Source organism: Sinohyriopsis cumingii, chromosome 8 (assembly GCF_028554795.1).
Source record: "Sinohyriopsis cumingii isolate HCF-2022 chromosome 8, ASM2855479v2, whole genome shotgun sequence".
NCBI classification, from domain to species: Eukaryota; Metazoa; Mollusca; class Bivalvia; order Unionida; family Unionidae; genus Sinohyriopsis; species Sinohyriopsis cumingii.
In genome coordinates this window covers 25,502,062-25,529,315 of record NC_142968.1, presented here as the reverse complement: position 1 = coordinate 25,529,315, position 27,254 = coordinate 25,502,062, and the positions used below count along the sequence as shown (strand labels likewise).

The 27,254-nt window shown below is 35.9% G+C and overlaps 1 protein-coding gene across 1 annotated transcript in view; it reads right to left on the bottom strand.

The window, feature by feature from the left end:
- Positions 1-27,254, bottom strand: part of LOC149793164 (conserved oligomeric Golgi complex subunit 8-like) — a 69,608-nt gene that overhangs the window by 19,074 nt on the left and 23,280 nt on the right. The window contains exons 6-9 of the mRNA XM_089967091.1: positions 25,598-25,759; positions 20,153-20,204; positions 19,489-19,652; positions 11,154-11,353 (exon numbers count right to left, since the gene is read on the bottom strand). Of these exons, the coding sequence (XP_089823217.1) occupies positions 11,154-11,353; positions 19,489-19,652; positions 20,153-20,204; positions 25,598-25,759 (578 nt within the window). The remainder of the gene's footprint in view (positions 1-11,153; positions 11,354-19,488; positions 19,653-20,152; positions 20,205-25,597; positions 25,760-27,254) is intronic.

The following is a 27,254-nucleotide window of genomic DNA, read 5'->3' as shown; positions in this document are numbered from 1 at the left end:
AACATAACTTTCTTATGTTTCCCAATCACATTACGCGAGGATAATAAGTGCAAGGAATGCTGAGCATCCGACCTCTACCTCTGGTATCTTTCATGGGAATGATGGCTGAATTCCCCATGCAAACAATAATGTGTTCTCCTAATTAAATAAGCAACACATCCAGGGATCACTTGATCTGAGAGTCCTAAATATGGTTAAGAAGATAATTATTAAAATCTTCTTACATACAAAATTTCAGGTGCAAGTCTAGTGAAACTTGTAGTCTGTGTTGATTTTTTTAATTGAGTCTGGTAGTCATCTGGGCTGTTGCTACTGTACCTACCAGATTCAAGATTTGCCAATGAGACGCTAAATCTCAGCGATAAAAGCTTGAGAAGGTTGTCTCTGCATGCCAGCTAATAGTCTCTATTATATCTTAGATCAAAATGTTACATTCAAATGCAAGGCCCACAGAGATTTCTCTACTCTCATGACCAGTAATCTTCCTGAGGCAATTCTGATCATGTGAGACTTTGAGTAAACCAAGTGTATAACCTATTTCAGCCACTAAGGAAGGGCCTGAAGAGTGATATCCTGTTTCCTGGCTTTCACTGGAAGAAAGAAGCATTTGCACTTGCCATGACTTGTCTCTGTGCATTTCAAATACTGCTTGAGTGCACAAACAGGATCTTGCATGGCCGCTGCTCCTGACCTGTCAATGGAAGAGAGCAAGTGAATGGCTCTTTGATTACTAACAGACAGTAACCTTCTTTTGGCTACAATGCCTGGTTTTGTCAAGAGAACCACCACACCATCAGGTTCAGGTTGATGGAAAGGGCATGTAGCTCGCTTACCCTGCATGCAGAAGCTAAAGCTACATGTATCAGGAAACATGTTTCTAGGATACTAACTTTAGCACGGGCTAGAGGCTCAAATTTAATGTTAAAATCCAGGATAGATTCTATTTTGGAAACAGATTGAAGGATTTTGGTTAACTGAGATCAAAATTGCCAAAAGATCCAACAGATCTTGATCATGTTCAATATCACATCTACCATGATGCCAGAATGTGTCTGATATCATGGAGCAGTAGCCTTTGATATTAATTGTGGCCAACTGTTTCTCTTTGAAGAGCCAGTGACAAAAGTCAGCCAGTTGAGGGATTAACGCACTCAGAAGGACTATGTTATTGACACAGCACCAGTCCCTGAAAACATGTTACTTTCCTTTGTAAGCCTTCAGAGTGTAGAGCCTTCTTGCTCTCAATATTCTCCCCACAATCAAAGGTTTAAGTTGTTTGTCACTCAAGGCAGCCCTGATAAGAGCCAAGCACAAGAAGGTCAGGGCAGGGATGGAACAGCATTGACCATGGCTGTTTGAGAAGATTGAGATTGGCTGGAATCTTCCTGGGCAGGTCTATCACTAGACTGAGTAGAATTATCTTGTACTTCTGACCCCATATTATCCAGATTTTTTTTGGGAATCAGGACCATGGAAGGGTAGGCAAATGCCCACAACCCCTCTTAACTTACTGACAGTGCATCCATGGCCCATGCATCTAGATTGGGGACTGGAGAGACAAAAGTGGGTAACTTGTGATTCCATCATGTTGGTATTGATATTGTCACACCAATGTAGAAACTGCCAAATCAGATCAGGTGATTTGGTGTACCCCTATTGGAGTGTGTGATTTTTAACATAGCTTTAACAATTTTTCAGTCATATTGCTACGATGTCTGCAGTGTGACAGCTTATAGTGAAGTCTAGCACTGGGGCATCATGCCGCAGACATGTAGCATAATGTCCCACCCAGTCACATTATCCTGACACCAGGCCGACCAGTCCTAACACTAACCTGTTAATGATGAGCGTCTAGCGAGGCAGCTGTTAGTACCATTTTTGTAAGTCTCTGGTATGACTCGGCCAGAGTTCAAACCTGCGACCTCTTGCATCAAAGGTAGACACTCTAACCACTTAGGTCACCAAAGCAGTCCCCTGTTTGTGGAGATAGGTCATCACCACCACAAAGCTGTTGGGCATAATAAGGACCATTTTGCCTGAAAGTCGATCTTTGCAAGTTAAAGGCATTGATGACAGCTTTCATTTCTAGAAGGCTAATGTGTGGCAGCCAGTCCCTTGGCTCCCAGGTACTGCTGATGGTAGTGAAGTCCAGCAGCCCAACTGTATGTAATGGCACTAGTGCATACCATTATTTCTGCTTGGGGCTTCTCCAGCGGGATCTCCATGATTAGCCAACCTGGGATGCACCACTGCTGCAGGAATGATCATATCTCAGGCATGATCATGACTGTTTGATCGAGGGACCTGAAAAGGGGTACCATTGTTCTAGCAATGTCATTTGTAAGGGGCACGTAAAAAAAATACAGCAGAGCTAGGTCAAGTCCGCTGCCACACTGAATAATCCAAGGAGTTGCAAGAACTCTGACTGAAAAACAAGTCCTGTTGGAAACGGACATGATGAATTTGACAATCTTGATTATGCAAACAAGAGGAAATAGTACCAGATTCATGTTGGTGATAAACTCCATACCCAGATGGAAAAAAACTGGGATGGATGGAAGTTGCACTTTTTCCAGTTCACTAGAAAGATTTGATGATTTAAAGTGAGAGAAAATTGTTTCTGCTTGAAGTAGAATAGAACTTACCAGATATTTCATCTAGGTACACTGCCATTGTTGTATATGAAGTCTTCGAGAAGAGGGTTTATGCTGAGACCAAAGGGTAGAACTCTGAACTGATACACCATGTCACATTATGCAAAACAATTAAATGATGCAGAGTGGATAGGGACATGAAAATATGCTTTGGTCACATCAAGTCTGAAAACATACTTGTCCCTTTGGACGGAGAGATGGATTGATCTTGTCTTTATCCTGAATTCTGGAATTGTAACTGGTTGTGGCAACCTAAGTTGATGGTCAGCCTGAAATTGCCATTCACTTTTCGAATAAGAAACAGCCTTGTATATAACCCTGGTGATTGTGGCCGTTGAATAATCTCTACTGTCTGCTTTTGACCATATCTCCTAATGTAAAAAAGGCATCCTTCTCCTGATCTGATGGTATGTCCATAAAGGCAAAGAAAGAAAGAGGAAGGGGTTGGATGAAATGAAATCTGAACCTCTTAGAAATGACCTGTATCACTGAATTGTTCTGGAACAATAGGGGCATCCACTGAGCCTGAAAGTGCAGAAGTTGACCACCAGCAGGTAGGCTGTTTGCAGGCAGTGGGAAGGGTATGTCAACCTTTATGGTTAGGAGGCTTGAAGGCAGAGAAATTTGGTTTCTTACTTACTCTGTACAGTTGATTCCTGGTTTGGTTAGACAGTTGTCTATGGGCAATGGGTTGGGATCTATACTGATTCACATCTGCCTGAAAAGATCCCTTGTTTTGAGGTAACTTAACATCCTTCCACCCTGGAAGGGCCTGAATGTTTTCAAATGACTGTGTGGGTCAGGTGGCATTATGGAGGTTCCTGAGCTGCTTGCCTCCAAACTTCAATTCTTTCTCCAAAAAGCAATGGTGACTCAAACGGGATTGTCCATAAAGCCTTAGTATAAAGAGGCTTGAGCGACAAAGTACCGCAGACATGCATCATGTTGTATCAGGTCTAAGTTGACCAAAGCAGTCAGCACATTGGCCATGGCATGATGATCTGCGTTGTTAACAACTCTAGCAATCCTTGCCATCACCTCCCAAGCCTGGTTATTGCCAGATTTCTCTGCAAGTTGGAAAATTGCTGAGATCAAATCTAACACTGAAGAATTAGCAACTACATTCCAAACCAGCTTGATATGGCATGGAACACAATTTTGTCCACTTTATAAAACAGTGGAGTGGACATATGAAAGGCTGCTATATTGTCAAGGGCCAGAAGATCAGTACTGAAGGTGTCTGAATGAGCTTTATTCCAGCAAGGTGAAAATGATGTTGGAACTTGGCTTTCTAAGAAGAGTTTTCTGGGTCACCGATTCTAGCCAAAAGCTGGTCACTGATCTCCTTAAGTTTAGTTTACAAAACTCAAAAGTTCTCTCCATTAAAGTTCTGTCAAACCATAACTTCACTGTTGACTTAAATTGCTGAATGCCATATTCAAGCACAATAGGCTGGAAAGTTCCAGACCTAAAATTTGACCCTTGACCCAAATGGATAGAGTTAGAAAGGCCAAATTGAGTAAAAGACTTTATCACAGCTTTTACTATTATTTTAGATTTTAAATTCCTCAAGGGAATTGCTTCTGGAAACCTTGTTGATGCACACATACTGGTCAACATGTATTGGTTACCTGACTTGGTCTTAGGAAAGGGACCAACACAATCTACCATAATTCTACTAAATGGTTCGTCAAAGGCAGGAATAGGTTGTAGATGAGCCTTGGGAATTTTTCGATTTGGTTTTCCTACCATTTGACAAGTATGACAAGATCTACAGTATTTGGCAACATCACTTTTGATTTTTGGCCAACAGAAGTGAGTTAAGATCTTGTGATAAGTTTTATTGATCCCTAAATGACCAACCATTGGAGTTTCATGGGCCAGACTAAGTATTTCCTGTCTGTAAGGTTTAGGAACTACAATTTGATAGTTCACTGACCATTCGTCATCAGCAGGTACCTCGGGAGGTCTCCATTTTCTCATAAGAATTCTATTTTTAATGAAATACAACAAGTGATTGTCGCTTATCACCCTGATTAGAATAAAGAGAATGAGTTGTTAATAGAGGATCACAGTGATCAATACCCTTTGATTGATCCAAACAAGGAGTGAAAGTGACCTCATCAAAAGCCTGACCAATACATGTATCAGCTAAAGGAATACTTTCCTTATTAACATCATTATCAAGAGCTTTCTTTGCCATAGCTCTGGTAACTGCACAACAACCTTGTCTCCAGCTAGGTCGTTGCCTAATAATAAATGAATGCCCTCAATGGGTAAAATAGAGACCATTCCGACTGTCATGGGTCCTGAAACTAAGTCTGATGACAAATTTACACAATGGAGAGGAACATCAACAAAGCCACACTCTACTTCCTGAATAAGAACTCTCATTAGAAGAAGACTTCTCAGAAAAAGGCAAAGTACCTGACAATAAAAGACTCTAAGAAGCTTATGTGTCCCTTAAAATTTTAACAGGGATAGGATTGGCCGAATCACCCAAGAGTGATATAGAACCCTTCAATATGAATGGTTCATAATTCTCCATAATCAAATCAGACTGGGGTTTGTTAGACCCAACACATGTATTGCTTTCAATACATGACCATGACCTTGACCTCTTAGAAATAAGAGCATTTGGAATAGCCCTTTACCTCATGCAAGCATCTTTGGATACCTCTACTCCATTCGCATGGAAGCGCCTTTTGACGCCTCTACTCCATTCGCATGTTAGTGCCTTTTGACGCCTCTAGAAGCCAGCTGTAAACATCAGCCATTTTGAGCTGGTTTTCATAGCGCCACCTTTGGGGAAAACCCACCTATTTGATACTACATTCATTTCTGCGAATGACAATTACATCAGATCATATGGTCACTGTTTATGCACTGGTCGATATCTGCTATTTAAAGTAACTGGGTCGTAATCTCCACTCTCCAAAATGGCGGTCGTGGATTTCATTCAGTACTTACGAAGTTTTCACGATTAGAATCACTACTATGAAAGATTCAACAACTTAGGTAAAGGCTCTGATATTGATGTAGGCAGCAATTAATTTTTATAAATTATCAAATTCAGATGACTTAGTGATATAGACGCAGACAAAAAAAACGAGTAAATTTCGAGTATGGGAAATGGTAGCTACGGTTGGTCATGCAGCCTCACTGACATGATGGTGAACGAGTTCTCTCAAGATTTTAAAGTACATAAAAAAATTCTTCCATGAAAAATAATTACACAGCTATAACAATCGGATTTTACTCTTTAATTTTTCCACATATAATAGATGTGTACCAAAAATGTAAAATGGTTAAAATTGCTGTTAAACGTAACATACACTACATTGCTTAACAGTTCACAGGCAGGCCTATGCGTATGAGGTCAGCTAGGTAACAGGTGTTTTATTTATAGCGCGCTGCACTTTGTCACTACGCTCTGTGAAGTAAAGGGTTAAGTCTGTCTAGATCCTGATGCCTATTTTTCAATTTGTAGCAATCAGAAATAACACGTAGGAAGAGACAAGAATCTTGAATCAAGCTTCTCTGAGCTTGATTTTTAGAAGTTGTGTCAGTTTGAGTTTTAGAAGGGATTGTATTAGGTTGAAATACTTTTCTGCCAAAAGACTGTTGAGTTGAAGTCTTATTTACAAAAGGAACTTTATGAGTTAAAAAATACTCATCAGCAGCACGAGCAGCATTTTCCAAAGTTTCAATATGATGCTCATCAAGATAAGACTTAATGTCAGGATGGACACAGTTTTTGAAATCTTCATGGAATACAAGTTGTTTGGGACTTTCATAATCTCGTTCAACTTTCTTGGCTAAGCACCATCTATCAAATAACTTCTCTTTTTCTCTAGCGAATTTGACATGCTTGTCCAGCTTCTTTTCTATAGTTTCTGAATTTTTGCCGATAAGCTTCAGGGACTAACTCATAACCCCTTAGGATGCATTCTTTAACCACATCATAGTCACCACTTTGGTGAACTGACAGTGAAATGTAAATATCACTAGCTTTACCAGTGAGTACACATTTGTAATAACTGAGTCCAATGCTCCCTTGGCCATTTCAAATTTTCAGCAACTTTTTCAAAATGAATAAAATATTTGTCAACTTCTCTTTCTCTGAATGGGGGCACTAACTTAATGTTCTTTGCAAGATCAAAACTTAAATCTGAATTTGAAGTATGAATGTGTTTTTCACTTGCCAGTTCCATTTCTTTCATTTTACATTGATATTCCCTCTCTTTCTCTCTTTTTTTGTTTTCTAATTGCATTTGCTTTTCTTGTAACTGCATTTGTCTTTCTTCTGCTTGTAATATCATTTGTTCTTTTTCTTTTTCCACTTACAACTGCATTTGCATTTGTTTTTCTCTTTCTTCTTTCTGAAGTTCCAGCTTCCTCAACTCCAATTCCATTTTGTATTTTAATTCTAATTCCTTCATTTTTGTGTCAGAGTCTGATACAGACTTACTGACCAGAGCCAAAGCACTTTTATCCAAAACATTCTTTTCTACCAAATACTGAACCAAAATATTTCTTATTTCCTGTTTTGTTAAGGAAGCCTTTACCTCAGAAAGATCGTATTTTCTGGCAAGTTGAATCAAATCATCTTTTGTGAAAAGATCTAATTGTTATTGAGTAGGATTTGAAAGAAAGATTTCCACTTTTAATGCCATTTGAGAAAAAGATTGTTGATCTCAATAAAGATTTCAAAAACTAGGGGAATTCAAATTTAGAAAAAAAACAAAGTTTTCTGAAATATTTTAGCTAAAATACAAAAATTTCTGATGAGCTACCCAGTTTCTATGTTATGTGTTTAGGCTCGAATAAACAGTAACACAAAAAGTGTGACAACAACAAGCTTTTTAAAATTAAACAAATAATTTATTTTCCTGGAAAATTCTGTGAAAATGAAAAAAAGAGAAGAAATTACGGTTTCAAGAATCAAATTAAAATTAATCTAAGAATAATCCAAGAATTGCAAAAGTCCTAGTAATAAATGTTCTAATAGTTTCAAGTTCGAATTCTGATGGAAAATCCAGACTCACGGTAGGGAATACACCTTGATTTGGCAAACCAAGTAGCAAGCTCTAATTTACAGCTAAATGATTCCTTACTATTACTTGATAGTAAGTGCAGAGAAATGTTGGCTTTATAAATAGCTTTTGTTTCAAATGTGAAATCATATTTCTGACATGAAGCTTGTTTTCATCTATTCACAACAACAGATCTGGTGAACAAAACACATATCGCTTAGTGCACACAGGAAAAAATGCTGAGATGTGGAATAATGTGTTCCGAGAGCACCAGTTCCAACACCCTGACTATAAAGGTTTTCTATCATGGGACTTGGTACATGAAGAGAAAAGAGATCTGGTGTGGTGGGAGAGAGCAATATGTTCACCATGCAGTTATACATCAAGAATGTTTCAACTGTATGAAAAGATGCCGAAGAGAGGTTGGGGGAGAAAAACTGCATGTATAAATAATGCAATATAGATAGGACTTTTGCAGGCTTCTATTGGGAATGAAGGGTTGAAAACTATTCTTTTAAGTGAAAATGTCTCTCCCTGCTCCCTCAATAAAAAGGATGCAGAAAAGTTCCAATACTGTTTGCCAAAAAATTGAATGTACCAATATGAGAAACATGCTAAACATAGAAAAGGTGTCAAGGAGTTTAATTCTATGATAAGAAATAAGACAGATATAATTGATATTCAATGTGACTTGACATAGAATAATGCAATTTACAGGCTGAGGCAATGCACCATGTGCAGTTTTGTGCAGTCCTTGATTTTTACAATGTTCTCTGCTTTGATCTGCTGAATGTGTCTCTAAAGTTAAATGATCAGTATTGATACATAAGTGATTGTGACATAAGTGGCTTACATTTAAAATCTTCCCCCCACCCCCTTCTGGGGAATTGTTTCATGTGTTAAAATGGTATTTAACCATATAGGTCAATCTGTGGGCACCATCATTTGAAATTCTGCCATTAGGCCATACTATGCTCTTTTCCCCATGGCCTGAGCTATCTACTGCCACTGTCCAGTGTATAAAACCATTCCCATCTGTCTTCTGTATAGATTTTTTTTCCAAAATCACAGGCAAACCATGAAAAAAAGACTCCATTATGATTGTCATATGCAAAAACCACCAAAATGATACTCTGGATGCACATGGTAACCATGGAAACAACAAACTCCTATTATGGTATAGGTCGCATATAGGACTCATGGTACTAATTCAACTCCAATAGTAAACATATGGAAACACTATCATATTCAAAATTCAATAACTTAAAATTTCTGGGTGCTGATGATGAGACCTATAATTCTCCATGCAAATCTAACCTTGGTACAAGCTTATGTGTGGAGAACACCATATGAGTTGCGGCATTTTGTTTATTTACATGTGCATGAAACACATGTTATTGATTCTGCACCAAATGAATCAGGTGCTACTTTCATTATTGAGTACTCCTGTGTCAAGCCTGTAAAAATACTAAAATTGCATCAGTAGAAATTTGTCTTTATTTTTTTAAAATTACATATAGGATAAGCTCTCAAAAGATATTTTTACTAAAATTTTAATTTTCGTTATTAACCAATTATGGACCACCAAACCCGTAAATACTCTAATATTTGTTCCATATAATTAGTACCGTGCGTCCTCCAAGATGGATGATGATGACGTATGCTGTAGTCAGTACTGTGCTTATCTACAGTTCCTTATAGAAATACAAATAATGGCACTCTGGTGTTGGAAATCCAAATTAAATTTGTAAGGAATGTCTTTCCAAAATTTCTGTGTGAGCACTCCTCAAAATATTTCCAGAGAATAAAGAATTAATCCTTTTGAAATCCAAATGATCTGAAGATAATTAACTCAAAATCTGGCTGCAACAAATTAACTTGACATCAGTGTGAAAAACCAAAAACTGAGAGAACTCTCTCTAAAACAAAGGTTATAAGATGCAATTTCGAAATTCCCCCAATTTGCTTAATCAGAAGGGGGGGGGGGGCATGTGATCGTGTTTATATCACATACACAGAATATGGCCTTGATTAGACCAATGATTTTATTCCCAGAATAAATTTTAAAAAAGTGTTTACTTCTTAACCCACGTAGTCCCATCATGACCGTGACAACAACCAATCATTTTAAAATAAAATATAACTTTGTTTACTAATTTTGAATCAAGGTCAGCTTCCAGGCCAACCTTGTTTATGAAAAGAATGATTCAGGTCAACCAATTTTCTGAAAAAAAATATCATCTCCAGCGAATAAATTTACATTACAATAGCATGTAAGAAAAATATTTTGTTTTTAAAAACTGACAAACAAACAAACAAATTAAAATAAATATATGTTAAATCAGATATACGTAACAATGAGCAAGAGTTATTGCCTTTTGTTTATACGAGTTAGAATTTTTTGTGTGTTTTTAGTAGGGCTGGATTCGTGAGGTAGCAGGGAAATATTCCTTGTCTAAACATCATCATTAAAATCTCCAAGTGGTGAGGGAGGAGATGCAATAATAAACTTTGTCACTGATGAAGACACCAACAGATGAAAAGATTGACAGACTAACACATCAAGGCAATAATATTATCCCAGCTTAGAATTCCCTTTGTTTTCATAATTTTTCAAGACACTTTCCCTAAAACCTGGCTGGAGGAAACAAGTACAGATCTGCTACAAAACCAGATATATTAAGCTTCCAAGAATATTTCAATACAATCCTATATGGATGAAGTAATGAAGAACCAAATTCCTGAAATTTCATCTTTTCTTTAAAAAAAACTTTTCAAAAAATGCTCCCCTTCTAGAATAAGAAAGAGCAAAAATAAAACTTTATTGCACATCTACATCAATCACAAATCTAGCCAAAAACATTTTATCAAATTTCTCTGAGCAGTGTGAGGAGATGCAATGATAAGCTTTGTCAGGGCTGGACAGACAGATGGATGAAAAGGCAGAGGGATGAAAATGGACAATAACAATATCCCTCCCCCACCCACTTTGCAGAAGTGTGGCGATTAAAAGCAGCAGATTTTGTGACTGAGAATATATGTCTTGTACTGCTGTTAGCAGATTTTTGTCTTGATGTGGCCACTTGTCCTATAGTGTAATGTACAGAATTGCTATAATTTGAGTCCAACTACAAACAACACAGACCCTGATCTGCCAATGCCAAATTCTCTGGCATATCAGAGTCTACTTGACTGTTCTGCTGATAACTCCCAACAAACTGCATAGACCTAAATCTGCCAGCATATTATGGAATAGCAGAGCTGGATTTCTGCTGGTTTAGACTTTTCAGCAAGTATATATAAAAGTATATTTTTGATGTTTTATAACTGACGATTTCCTCCACTTTACAGACTGTCTCATGATAAACATTTTTGCTTTCAAGAATATCTACAGTATAAATTGTTTAGTAAATAATGGTAGACTGTTCTGTTGCTATTTATATATTATTAAAAATCTTCAAACCTTCTGTTGGCCTGGGAAAGAGCTGAGATGAAGCCATTCAGGGCTGCCCTCTGGAAAACTGGTGCCAGCAACCCTCGGAAATCTGCTCCCACACGACTGAATGACAGACCAAAGTACATACACTGACCCAGAATGGAGTCTAACCGACCACCAACCCCACAGGACAAGTCATTTTCCAGAGCTGTAAGAAACTGTGTCACCTGTAGTGAATGATACCATATATATATGGGTGAATAAAATATTATCAGTCACACAACCTTGTCAATTAGAATTATTAAAGAGCCAAACCCTAAAGAAATGATTGTTCTATACCTTTTTTAAGTGGTACTGAGATATTTAAGCATGAATAAATACAAATTCTATCTACATTTTCATTTTTGGTATCTCTGTTTGATACCTTGCATGATTTCCAATTCACCAACATAAAGAGTTCACATTTATTTTAACAATAAGTTATTCTCTAATTGATAAAATGCTATATACACCACCAGATAAATTACTGGTACCAGTATTACATTCTTCCTTGTGGTTTTCAGTCTTCTTGAGACAATAAAACTAGTAACTGATGCAGATTGATGACTGAAAGTACTCTTAGTCAATATCAGTGTTTTATACAGTTAAATGCCTTGGCTTGTTGTTGGAAACCAAAGAGCAATCCATAAATCATAATCAATCCAAGAGAGATACCAAAGGAACAGCTTCTTAAGAACGAAAAGCTGAAATGCAAAACTAAAAATGGATTGCTGATGACCTACAAGTATTCCATCTCTATTCTGAATTTTGACCTGTATTATTGGCATTCTTTAGTGAATATGTGACAGTATTTGAATATGGTATTTCATAAATACTCAATATTAATATGTATTACATCCCTCTATAGGATCAATTACATCAATGAAAAAGATGCACTACTAATCACTCGAGTGTGCAAAATAAAATACTCTTAAATCAAATATCAATGGACCAAAATGTGATCAGGAAGAATGAGGTATGTTATAAGAAGAGTAAGGAGATAAATACAGGAAAATCCATTTTTTAAAACAGGAATAACAATAATCTTTGCATAAGTACAGTACACTATAGAGAACATACCATAAGTACTATGCAGCCAGTGAAATTTAACTGTTTTAATTCAATTTGTAAAAATCAGAAAAGAGAAGCATATACAAATGCATACAAAACAATGATACAAATTATAGTATAAATGCAGTCATATTAGTTTCCAACAATTTATTGATGTGGCAGCTGAACAAGAATTGGTACAGTTATGTGACCAGTTTTTGATTTTGCAGATTATATCTCAAAGTCATGGTATCAGTGGTACTTAAAACAATTTTCACGACTCAATCCATATACAAGTTGATTCAGAGTGTAAGATGAGGCACTGTTTCCAAGTCAAAAAGTATCAACTTGTACACTAAAAAATATGGCAATTAAATATCATGATGCTCCTTGAAAAGCATGTTTTCATGTGTATAATATGGATAGGAACAAGTTGGCCACTATCGCTTAACCAGCCTGAAGCAGCTGTTCCATTTTTTAGTGCTGTTTTCATGATATTTGTCCTTGTTGCATGTCTTCATCTACGTTATTGTGTTCATTATGTATTGGCTGTTCAATTCGTATGTGTTTCTTCATCTCCTTGTTTTGGAAATGAGAACAATTAGACTTTTTCTCAGCTGTCTTGTTCCACTGTTTTTGAACAAACTGCCATCACGTGATATTCGCCAGTCAATCCGTTTATGCTATGATGGACCCTCACTAATTGCTTTAAATGATCACTCCTTGGCTCTCCACACTACATTGTGCTATAGACTAAACGAACTGGGACTACATTCATCATTACCTAAATGTAAACAGAAGCACAAAAAGAAACCTTGTTTCAAAGTTGGCTGGCATAGAACAGGAAGAAGAATTCCAGTTATCTCCCTTTTTTCGGCTCAAAAATTTAAAACAAATTCGACTGTTACTTTAGAAAACCTAATTCAAATCCCTATTAATTTGTCAACCTTTGTGTCAACTATCCAAGAGATACCTCTGCGTATTGTATTATTCAATGCCCAATCAGTAGGACCACCGGAAAAGCGCACTGAAATAGTTAATTTTATCAACAACCAGAATACTGACGTCTTTTTCCTGACAGAAACATGGCTAAAAACATCAGGCGATGAACCCATGTGTGCGGATCTAACAACCAATGGTTACTCCATCAAGTCGTTCCCCCGTAACTCTCATGGAGGTGGAATTGCTGTCATCACAAAGAACTCCATGATCAAACGTCTTAACCACATCACAACATTCAATTTTGACCACACATCGTTCCAACTAGTCCAAACTACACTCACACTGGAGCAAAGGTAAGTCCATTTCTTCTGCCTATACCACCCTCCTCCTAGTAGAAAAAACAAGCTGACTGAATCTCTCTTTTTGGAGCAGTTTCCAAATCTCCTGGAGTATGGAAATTTGATTGGTGGCAACCTGATTATTCTTGAACATTTCAACTTTCACTTTGACTGTCCCGGAAACCCAAACACATCAAAACTCATAGATTCCATTAATGTTTTCAACCTCAAACAGTCAGTTAACCAACCCACCCATAAACATGGTCACATTTTATAATGGATTCTTCATAGACCTGATGATAATATTCTACAGTCCTCCCTGGTATCCCATGACCTTGCATCAGATCATGTCTACATTATATGCCATCTTGATGTATCAGTACCTAACCCTCCACCTTTATCTGCTACTAAGAGAAACCTCCGTATGATAAATAGAACCAAACTAATGCATGACATCCAAGCAAACCTAACAACTTGCTTACCTCCTACAGCAGAACAACTTGATAACTGCCTGCGTTCATTGCTCGACAAACATGCCCCAGCTACCAAGTGCAGAGTATCAATTCAAGTGTTCTCCATGGTACAGCAGTGTTAGGGACCAGCTTCGCGCTGCTAAAAGAGACCGCCGTAAAGCTGAGAGGCTTTGGCTTTCCACTAGACTCACTATTCATAAGCAAATATATGAAGCCACTAAGAAGAATGTCACAAATATAGTCCATGCAGCGAAATCAGCCCACTACAAGACTAAGATCATGGAAAGTTCCAGCTGCAAAGAGCTCTTTGAGATTACTAACAAGCTAATGTCAAGGAACAAATCTACATTACTTCCAACTACCTTCTCTCCAGTCGATCTTCTGGACATGTTTGCAAATTTCTTCCGTGACAAAGTACAAACCATTAGAGATAAGCTTGACACCACACTTTCAATTGACCATAGTTGGGATAAAGAATTTGAGAGGCAACCATTAGCAGCATTTGAACCTGTCTCAATGGATTTCGTACATACAGTCGTGATGAAGAGTGCACCAAAGTCATGTGAACTTGATCCAATTCCAACATCACTGCCGTTTGAGTGCTTAGATCCAGTATTGCCTTCACTAACTGATGTTATTAATACCTCTCTCTCATCTGGGGAATTCCCATCATTTTTCAAAAACTGCCATTGTAAAGCCTTTGCTGAAGAAACCAACACTAGACCATAGAGATTTAAAGACCTACCGACCAGTTTCTAATCTCTCATTCATGTAAAAAATCTTAGAAAAGGTTGTTCTATCCCAGCTTGTATCTCATCTGAATTCAAACAGTCTATTTAGCAATGTACAATCTGCATATCGCCCTTGCGACAGTACTGAAACTACTCTCTAAAAGTAGTTAATGACATTCTCTCTGCATTGGATAGCGGAAAGATTACAGTCCTCACCCTCCTTGATTTGTCAGCAGCATCTGACACAACAGACCATGATATATTACTTCACTGTCTCCAGCATGTATTTGGCATTCATGATACAGCCTTACTGTGGTTCAAGTCCTACTTGGTCAACAGGACACAAACTGTATCTGCAAATGGAATACACTCCAGCCCAGTTGATCTATGTTGTGGTGTTTCACAGGGGTCTGTTCTTGGACCTGTTTTCTTCATTCTATACACTCAGTTGCTTTCAAGTGTCATAGTTCATCATCCAGTGTCTCACCAATTGTACACTGATGACACCCAAATATACAAATCTAGCCACCCAATGAAGTTGATGCTACCATCCAAGGTGTAGAGAGGGTGCATTTATGATGTGAAATCATGGATGACATATAACAAGCTGCAGATGAATGATGATAAAACTGAGGCCATTCTGATCACAACACAAAGTCTTTCTCATTCACATCCTTTACCTCAAACAATAAATATCTGCAACACCAACATTAAATTCACACAATCAGTACGATACCTAGGTGTTACTCTGGACAGTACTCTCACACTGCACCAACATGTCATGAACATATGCAAAGCTGCATATCTTGAGCTGAGATGCATCAGCTCCAGTCGCAAATATCTTTCAGTTGATACCACTAAAACACTTGTGTGTTCATTAGTACTTTCAAGACTGGACTATTGTAACTCAATTCTGTCTGGTTGATCTCAATATCTACCCCAGAAACTTCAAAAAGTTCAAAACACAGCTGCTCGGATCATACTTAGAGTACCACGATCAGAGCACACCTCCCTACTGCTCTGTACCCTATACTGGCTATCCATTTGATCCAGAATCAAACACAAAATTTGTTCTCTGTGCTACATTTCACTGACGGACTCTAGTCCAACATACCTATCCGACCTCACCCATGTGTACACACCAGCAAGATACTTACGCTACTCTTCTGACAATCATATACTCATTATTCCAACAATGAAAACAAAGTCATATGGACAGCGTTCTTTTGCATACCAGGGCCCAGCAACATGGAATGAATTGCCCACTGAACTTAGACACAGTGATCCAATTTAAAGACCTAATAATGTATCATACCTTAAATATTCTCAGCATGTTGTTTTTTATGTTTTCTAATTTCATGGTGTTTGTTTTTGTAATCATATCATTATATATGTTTTTATCTTATAGGTGTTGTCTAATGTTGTAAAGTGCTTAGAGCTTTTAAAGATTAGGCGCTATACAAAGTCCTCATTATTATTATTATTATTTAATTCAACAATAGTAAGCTCTTACATGTTGTGGTGCAATAATATATATCAAGGCAATCGTTTATATTGCAATACAATCATTTACACTGCAATGCAATCATTTATATTCCAATTTATACCGCAATGGAATCATTTATACTGCAATGCAATCATTTATACTGCAATGCAATCATTTATATTCCAATTTATACTGCATTGGAATCATTTATACTGCAATGCAATCATTTATACTGCAATGCAATCATTTATATTCCAATTTATACTGCAATGGAATCATTTATAATGCAATACAATCATTTATACTGCAATGGAATCATTAGGCTGGGGTGAAATGATACCTGTGCCACGTATTGATACAATTCACGATACGCAACCTGTGATATGATACATGTATGAACTTTAGATCTTTCCATCTTTGGAAGGTAGGTGGTGCCCTTTCATGTATACTGACATTCTGATCCTATTTCCAGTATGCAGACTACAGACAGACATATAGTTATATATTTATATGCGATTCTTATTGATGAAAAGATAACAACAATACTTTCAAACAGCCTACCTGTTGGAGGCAGTGAGTTTTATCCAAAGTTTTAGGCCATTTAATGGTGGCTCCATTTAACTCCCTTGGTTTTGTACAACATGAACAATTTGAAAACATCATATTACCAATTTCGTGTATCAGTTACAAGTGGAAGACATTACGTTGTTATTTTCAAGACAGAAGAAATAATGCAATTTCCTTGTGCAAAGAAGATCTCATCTAGAACAAATATGGGCATGGGAATAAGGCTAAATACCAACAAAATCTATCAGTTTATTTCCTGCAGATGCAAAAGACTGTTGCAGCCACAGGTACTTGTATTTGTTAGTGAAAAAGGAAAACTACTGACTGCACACAGTCCTATTCATCAATTTTTTTTAAACTTACACAAGGTGATAAGCTTGAACAGTTTGAAATCTGCCCCATAGTTCATTCTGTGCTAATTTCATTTATTCCATCAGCACCTTCAATCTCTGGTTAAAAATATTTCTGCATAAAAAAGAGAAATTCCATATTTGTTCCCCATGTAAAATTTAAGGAGAGATGATGAAAGGATTTTATAAGGGAGACCTACCTCTTTGTTAAAGATATAAGGAGGGGTATAAAGAAATGGTCATATGTCAATATTTATCTAAGCTTCAATATATGTCTCTCTTTCTTCCTGTTCCACTTTCTTATGTCTCTACTTAAATTAACATCTTTGACAGATGTCACCTATAGTTGTATAAGCATTAATCTGTTGGTTATTTCTGAGCATACTCTGCTCCTTTTCTTTGTATCAATGTTGTTCTGTGCTTCTTTCTGAAGGGGCACATACAAATATAACTTTGTCAGCTTGAAACTGTTCTTTGTGACTGTTATGTACAATTTTCCAGAGCTCAGAGATATTGTCTTTTGGATAAAGCTGCTCCAAAATAGGATTTTTCACTAACATAAACATCTTTTGTTAAATCCAAATTTCTTATCTGTTCCATAATGCTGTATAATGGTATTTAGTCCATCAATGCTTGTGCAAACAGAGGTATTAAAATAAATATCTTTACTTCTTAATTTCATTTTTTGTAACCCTTATTTTATTAAATTTATCTAGACCCTGATATGGATACATATAAATGGTTTTGTAGCATATGATTTGCAGGGCAAAAATGATTAATTAAAAAAAAAATAAATTGCATTACACTTTTAAATTGTGTGTAATTTAATCAGGCTTAGTATTCTGCCCTTTGTACATGTAATTTCAAAATACCAGTGAAAGGGTCATGCCATCTATTTTTTGTTCATCCAGCAGCTACATCTGACTTGTATTTAACACCACTTCAGGCTCAAAATCACTCACTGGTATCTCCATTAACACTTTACCAGCTCCAATAATCCAATATACTTCATAACTTTAAAAATTATTGTCATCATCACCATCATCAGCAAGTAGTTCCTGAACGAAATCGTAATGAACCATGCCAAGAATCGGACAGTTTGGGTTTACTAGGTGACCCATATTTTAAACACGCATTTGTGAAACTTTCTTCATGAATGGTTTTAAACTACACCATATTGCTTATTCCTGGGCATGTTGTGCTAATCAAATTTAGTTTGAAACCCAATCATGCTGTGCTTGAAGACCCCAGATGTGGAACAGCTGCTATCCAAAAAACAAATGTTGTGACAAGAACGGTTAAATAAAAATTGTATACTTCACTGAGCACATTTTCATATGTGGGACTTTCAATGAATTTGTGGGAGCTCTCATATTTCAATGTTCTTCAAGCATGTGAATTTGTACAAACTTTGCACAATTCGTGCAATAGCATATCCTGACAGGATCTCTACGCAAGTACTTTACGTATCTAATGACTTTTCTGCAAAGACTCTGTTGCTCTGCCAATACTTCCTGTTTGTCACGCAGAGAATAAGCTACATTGATTTCTGATTAGTGGTTATTGTTTAACCTAGATCAGAACAAGCAATAACCACAAATGAGAATTCAGTGTAACATATTTCACCGTGCAACAAAGCCGTAGTGTAGCTTTCAAATCGACCAAATGAGTCAAGATACAATTCAAAGTAGAAACTTTGCATGAAAGTGGAATATCATACTGAGGAGTAAAGTACTTCATTATACATGTAGAACATGTTTGGCATGTATGCTGAACATATCTCTGGGTTAAGATAATTAGCAATGAATGGGGGAGGGGGGCCAGATTACAAACAATGTCATCTAGACAGCGAATGGGTATTCACAAATAGTATTTTTCATTTTTACTAATAAACATGAGTGCCTGTGACTGCAAATGCTGTTTCAGATGGATTATAATTTTTCAGAATAACAAAGCAACTAATAATAATTATTCATGACTGCTAAAGACTAAAATAACCTGCATACAGTATCATTTTGTATCGATTTTCCATCTCTTGTATTGATATATGTATCGCTTCAGCAAAAGTATCAATGCATCAATACATTGACGAATCTTTTCACCCTAACTGCAATACAATCATTTATATTGCAATGCAATCATTTAGACTGCAATACGATCATTTATACTGCAGTGCAATCTTTTTTTACTGCAATATGATCATCGATACTGCAGTACAACCATTTATACTGCAATGCAATCATTTAGACTGCAATGATTTCAGCTGGCAATATTCATTTCATTTCCATAAAACATACTGCATGCTTACTTTTGTCTTCTAAAACATTCAAGCAATTTTTAACCTTAAAATTTTCAAAAGAGATATGTAATTCTCATGTTCCCTAACCTTCTGTACAATCCAGCCATGAAATAATGCAGCCTCATTTATAGAATCATCCTTTCCTGTGCTGAGTATGGGATCTTCATCAGAGAAAATGGCCCTGTACTGTGTGACAATGTCGAACAGATGCACACGGCTTGCCTCTATCGTTTTGGTAATGTGAACATAGGCTGAAATGAGTAAGAAATTATACAAATCTTCAGTATTCAGGTCGACACTAATTTAAAACAATCATAGATAATATCAAATTTACATGTAATTATGTACTTCCCACCCCTACACAAAGAAAGTAAACCCTGAGGGTATACTTTAAACTTGTGCTACATAATGCTACCATGAGCTTAACCTTGTAATTTGTGCATAACCACCAATACAGATTCCAAAGTAAATATTTTCCAAAATTAAAGATGTCTTTCAAGACAAAATATCTGCATTGTTAATTATTTAAATTACTTAACAACATAATTAGAAAGGAGCATAATTTCCATCTCCTTTGGAGGAAAATAAAGGCTGAAAGTTTTATTTTATGAATGCTACATACAAAACAAATTGAGTGAAAAAATTCATTTATTATACATAATATTGTTAAGGAAGAAAGATTTATGATGAAAATAATTTAACATGCTTTACATATGTTCAGTTGTACTTAAAGGGAGATAACTGTATTCACCATCTTCCCAAGGTATCACCCGAAGAATTCCTTGAAACCATGTATCTCTGGCCTGAAAATGTAAACAAGATAACAATAAAACCATGAACATACTGAATAAAATCTAACTGCATAAAAAAGATCTAAATTAACTCATTAATCCTGGAGATTCTCTTCATATCTGTCTAAAATGAGGATAGGAAATGCATTCTGGTTTTCATTCAACCAGATGCCTAGGTGTATTAAAGATGTTTTTTCCAATATGCTGTTTTGCTCATGTAGATGCAGAAGGGTAAATTTATTTTGGCATATTGGATTGATGATTTTCATGGCTACTTGTTTCTAAAATCCTCAATCTTATCCTATTTTTTGCAAGGTTCACATGCCTGTGTGCAGTTTGGACCAGTTTGCTTTAGATCTCAGGCTGAAAATTCTAAAATCTGGACACAAACTCTGTTTCCGAAAACCAGTAATTTTTGGCCTAAAAAAATTGGGGCTCAAAAATGAGGTTATTCTGTAATGGTTGTAGAAAGTCTGTATTATTTAGTATCATTGTAAAGCTACACGTGTCTACTTTTTGCAGTACCACCAACTTTGGTATATCATAAAAGATGTTGACAGTACAGAGCTTGGAAACAGGGTACAACCTCATGGTGAGTAAATGTGGCATGCAGGGTTAATGAATTTATCACAATTAGGTATCTCATAACTGAAAATGCAGTGGTCAAATGTTGCACTAATTATTTCAGCTATGGCTGCCATGAATTGTATACACTAACTTGATAATTCTTCAAGCATATTAGTGTTTGGCAGATGTTGGTTTAAAGTTAAGAGAAGAATGTTCAGTGTCTTGGTTTTTTTTTTGGAAGAATATTACTTGTAAATTAGAGTGGCAGAAACTTGAGAGTGATTTCAGGATGTTCGCTTGTGAAATTTAGGAGAATTTTTAAAAAAGCCCCAATACTTTTATTCACTACATACCCATTTAATCTTACATGACTGATCTGGCATGCAATATAGAAGTTTCATCTGTGATTCCATATCACACACCTAAAATTTCTGTATTGCACACCAAGCCTGAACTACTCTTACCACCTGAAATATTCAATAGCAGTCCACTAATAAAATATCTGGAATGATTTATTGCTAACTGTTTTAAATTATTCAAAAATGGTAACAAACATTTGCAATTTTAAGAAATGAAGTCATATTGGGCAAAAATGGCAGTTTTTGCCACTGGGCGAAAATGGGTAACTACCATAAATCTTGATAAGCAGTTTATGTGCATTTCACTCAATCTAGGCTGAGAAATTAAAATTAGTTAAGGTGGACAACAATATTTTGGACAGAATGTTTAACACCGATTTCTCAGCTGAAGCTGGAGAGAGAGAGAGAGAGAGAGAGAGAGAGAGAGAGAGAGAGAGATGAAAAACTCAGAGTGTCACATCAATAATTCCAGAGAGACATTTCACAATGTCAATCTTAAATACCAAACTTAACTAAAATCCATTTCTGCTTCAGAGTTTCACAAATTTGGTCTGTGAAATTATAGTTTTTCAAGGAGCATGTTTAAATGGAGGGATTTATAAATGAATCAAATCAGAGGATTAAACTGACAAATATTTGCAACATAAAAGTAGATGTATCACAGACAGCTTTGATAACACAAATTTAGAAGAATTACATCTTGTTTCAATGCTGAGATCTTTTTTTCATTATATGGGGCACAGAGAGGCATACATGCCAACCCTTGGAGAGGAAAATGTAATCCAAGTGGACAAAAAGAGTAATCCACATATAACATGATAAAGATTCAATGAGCGTATGTACAAAATGATTTATTTATTCCTCTGGACTTTTAACACCAATTACTGCTTCAAGTTTTCGTATATAACATTTTGAGCTTTAAAAAGCAACAGACTCTTATATTGCATTTCAAAACACTTTGTACCAGCTGAGACTATGAATGTTTTGCACACCAGCAGAGCACTAAGTGCTGGGTTACAGAGCCTGGATCTGAATTGTTTTACTTTTGTTAACAATACTGAGCAATCTCTCACAGTCTGCATTAGAATGGTAAAGAACCAATTTTCCTTTCATAACCTGACAAAGAATAGTAAATTTATATCTTCCAGTTATTGGGCCAATTAGCTGGGAAATATGAAAAAATCAGCTCTGTCTGCATGAAGTACATTGTCAGGTAGAGTGCCAACTAGATTCTTCATGAGTTCTCCTTCTAATTTATCAGCTGCCTTTCCTGCAGCATGGTGCATCGTATGACAGAGACAACTTGATATGAGACATGATGGAGACAGTTTTCAAAATATAGAATGCAACTCTTTTAAGAATTCCAGTCATCACTGATGCAGTATAAGCTGAAAACCCCATACAGTGCTGCCAACTTATATTTATTCAAAGCATTATCAAGCAAATAAAAAAATTGTTTTCTCCAGTGGAATCTACTGTTAATTCTGGTAATGAAAGAAAAGCATTCTGACTATGCCTTTTTCATTGTCAAGGTCTCTTACACAGACTTGGTACTACTTTTTGTCATCATAATTACTACTCCTGTATGTTGCAATACTAAACAGCCCAATTTTTTATGGCTTCTACAATTTTAAGTGAAGTGTTTAACCTAACAATATTTGATGATTTTGTTCTTGCACATGCATATTTTCTGCAATTTTGGAATCAAGAAACATCCGTTAAAGGACCAATGTAGTCTTCTATCGCTAGAGGTAGTCCGTGTTCTATTAAGAACTCGGCAGATAATGCCTCTGCATTTATAAAATTCGTGTCCACAATTTAGTTCCGCTGTAAAAAAGAAGTTATCTTAGTATTGGAGTTCGTGAAATAAGTTAATTCAAGGTGTCTTTGTGTTACCAACATGACCAATATTAAAATCCTTTCCACACAGCCTGCAAGGGGAATGAAGATGCCCTAGAATGGAACGCTGTATTGTGTAATTCATGTATTCATCACAGAATTGATTTTTCATCTTTTTCTAATCCATCTGTTAAGTTATCTGACAAACATATTTGCTCTAACACATACATCAACTAGAATAAATCTGACTTGACTTTTAGCACCAAATACCTACAGACTAGTTCTGTACCAGATATGAATTTGAACAAAAAATCTGCAAGCAAAGATTACAAGTTAGAAAACCAGCCTGTTCTCTCCAAACTAAGTCATACAGCTGCTATAAACAGAAACCGAGGTCCAACATTTGAAAGTAGAAACCATCATTTTTCTTGGAAACAGGGCAGCTGCTATAAATAGAACATAATACTGTAAGGAAAGTGCATGTAAGTCTGTGGACAAGCATACTCTTATGTTGTAGCTACATAGAAGCAGTCTTGTCTAGAATATAGTCTGTGGGATTAATGGGACATTAATAAAAACGAGGAAACAAATTATTAATCTTTTGGGAGTGGGATATAATGAAACACATAATCCGAATACATTTCCGCATAAAGCATAATGTAGTGAGAGAAAAAAAGATGTACTGATTACGCCACAAGCGTAATGGTTGGCATGTATGCAGAGGTAATCCTGTTCTCATTTTAAATTTTTATGACCATTCAAGTAGAAAATAAAGAGAAAAAAACAGAACAATACTGCAATACTGTTTAAAAAAAATTTGTTAAAATATATCCAAATGAAGATTAAAAATTTAGTCTGCATGTTAGAAAGAGACAGAATCTTTGATTTCTTAAAAATATATATGAAGGTACAGTAAATTAAAGGGTATTCTGTATAATGTATTTAATTACTTTGCCCTGGAATTAGCATGCCTATTCAGCAACTAAAGTGTAAGAAAGAGTGTCACTTACTGGTCCAAAACGTATGTTCCATTTGAGAAGGAAAAAATCCACTAGATGTGACTGTAGATTAAATCCATTCATATATCTCATACAACAGTTTTAAAATTCAAAGCTAAAGAGTAAATCCATATCTGCAATGCAGACAGACAGATGATGCAACACAGTGTATATTTAGGCCTAGGACCAGTTACGTCTATGAGAGTTGCACAATATCTTTCATAAAATGCCAAATGACTAATTCATTTTTTAAAGAGTATACATTCAAAATTTAAAGAATGGGTATACGTAATAAATACAAAACCACATGTTTTGATCTGTGTTGGGGAAAAGCTCGTTTGATATAATGTAGGAATGTCTTGGCCTGAAGGTCTCAACATTTCTAAATTGTTCTTTCTGTCCACTCAGAACAAAAAATATATGTAGTTTTGTCTATATAGTGAATGGTCCAGATGATTCAGAATCAATTTAAAAATGTATAGGTTGGTTACATTTTTAGCTATCTTAGCTGAAAGTGAAGGGTCATTATATAGATGAATACAGGAAAGAGTATCTTGTCACTTACTGTCAATACAATAAATTTTACATAGGCATTTGAAAATTCATTAAATCTGCACAAGTTGAAGATTACAGAGTCCTGTTACCAAACATAAAAAGAAAAGTGTATGTTGGTGTGGGACTTTTTCAGTACTTTCTGCAAAAGAAAGCCTGCATAGCCAATTTATGGTAGCTAATAAATACAACAGATTTTTCAAGGTCTAGAATACTTTTCATTGCTTTTATCATTTTCAATCACAAGATTATTATTATTCTAATTGTGTCAGCATTTTTCCTATGTGATGGGACAACTGCTGACAAGCTATCACATAATCTCAGAATTGTTAAAGGTTTCCAAAGCTCTCACATACTTTCTTTGTTGATTTTATATCATTTTCTTGTGCAGGAATGTTATTGTGGTTTTTAAACTGTATAACAATTTTTCTTTCCACTATTCAATATGAGACACAATTCAGAAATATGTCATTTTAATTTGAGTCTCTCCCTGAGTTCATACTGCTAGCATGCAATTAAGTTGTTGTGGGTATAACATTTTGCAGGATATGATAGGCTATACAGATATCCTCTGATGTGTGCAAATTAGGACTCATAAATAGCTAAAATGAATGGATTAGAGTTAAATGAATTACATATTTTTTAATGAAAATTAAAGGCAGTGAAATTAACATGTTGAGTTATTTGATTTATGACCACTCTTGGGAACTCTTACTGCATATGTCAGGAGTTTAACTGTACATGGCAGCATGTATATCTAGCCAAGGAAGAACCCAGGAATACACAGAGAAGAACCACCAACCCATAGGAATCAATGGGTGAACTTTCTCACACACCCAAGTTGGTTGAGTCTGAGACTCGAACACACATGGACTTAGGTGAGGTGTCAGTGGTCTGTAAAGGTGATCGCTTTAGACCATTAGGCCACCTGGGGCCCCATGTACTTAAATAATGAGAGGTCATATCAATGATGCCATTATGCAATGATCACATCATTTTAAGCTGACCAGAAAGTGCTTATTCTACAGAGGCTGACATTTTTAGATGGTCTGGATGCATATCACTTCACTGAATATACTTGCTTCTCTACCTGCAGGAATTTTATTCTGAGTTCTGCCTCTGTGAAAACGTCCATTCGTCGTAGGTATCCTATGACACGTAGACAGGCTGGGAGCTGGATATTTGTACGTAATTGCTGAATCAGTTGATTTAACATTAACTGAGCCGAGTTCTTCACCTCTGTCACAATATTCTGAAGAAAACAAATTGCTCCTGTAAGACACTATAAATTAAAAATTTAATGAGATTCAATGTTTTTGCTGATATAATAAATTAAACAGATTTTGTTTCTACATAAAGCTGACTGCCAATGTCGTATCAATACTTTCTGAAGAATAACAGAAAAGTTTAGATTTCTGCCTTTGTCTGAGAAAGTTCTGTGCTTGCTAAACTTTTTGTTTTTCAGTAATTTTATCAAGTTAAAAGAAAAGAAAGGGCAAGAAGGATATCTCAAATTTATGATCTTTTGTGCAAAAACTTTTAGTTAATTTTATCACACAATACTGCCTAATTACCATAACCAATAAAGGTAACAAGAACATACATTCAAATTCTATGCCATGTGTTCTATAATACTGACAAACACTAATGGTTAAGCAACAAATTCTGTACTTCCTGAAAATATAATTTCCTTTATGATTTACAATAAATAAATAATAAACTGGATCTGATTTTGTAAAGCATGTATGGTCTAAATGCAAATTGCCCTAAAACTTGTCAAACTGAAAATGTTCTATAATGGTATGGTTGTCTAGCTATTTCTTTTTCTTTCATCAGAATGATCATTCTAACATCTGGCTTTCTAGTCATCTAAATAATAAATTTACTTGTAATTATTGCCTTTTTAAAATGCATTGTTTGCTTATATTGTAAATTATGTGCTATGTGTTTTGTCTAATTCTTTACTTGTGTTTGTATGTTTTATGTGTGTGTGTGTATGATTTGGATTTATAACGTAGCTTTAACAATTTTTCAGTCATATTGCTACAATGTCTGCAGTTTGGCATTTTATAGTGATGTCTAGCACTGGGGCATCATGCCACAGACATGTAGCATGATGTTCCACCCAGTCACATTATCCTGACACCAGGCCGACCAGTCCTAACACTAACCTCTTAATGCTGAGCGCCAAGAGAGACAGCTGTTAGTACCATTAATTTTTTTATAAGTTTTTGGTATGACTCAGCCAGGGATTGAACCCATGACCTCCTGCATCTGAGGTGGATGCTCTAACCACTAGGCCACTGGAGTGGTCGTTTGTATGTCTTAAAAATCATGTTTGATTTAATGTCTTTTTTATGTCATGTTTTTAAAAAACGAATTAGATTTTATGTTACACCATTGTTTGAAATCATGCAGACGATACATAAATATTATCTTATAAGATTTTACCTTAAATATGCATACAAACACACATATCAAATTTAATAAAAAATATTTTTTCCTGAGGTGTAAAAACTGACAAACTTCTGTAAAGACCTGAAAATCAATCTACAAAAACATAGAAATAACCTTGCAAAATTCAATTTGTCTACATACTTTTATTTAAATCAGTACAAATCTGATGGAAAAACTGCTGCAATGCCATGAATTATCCACTTAAGCATTGCAACAGGTCTGTCAAACATTTCACCTGTTGATATTTTGTGCTGTGTAATTTGTATATAATGAGCTCCTAGAGATGGATG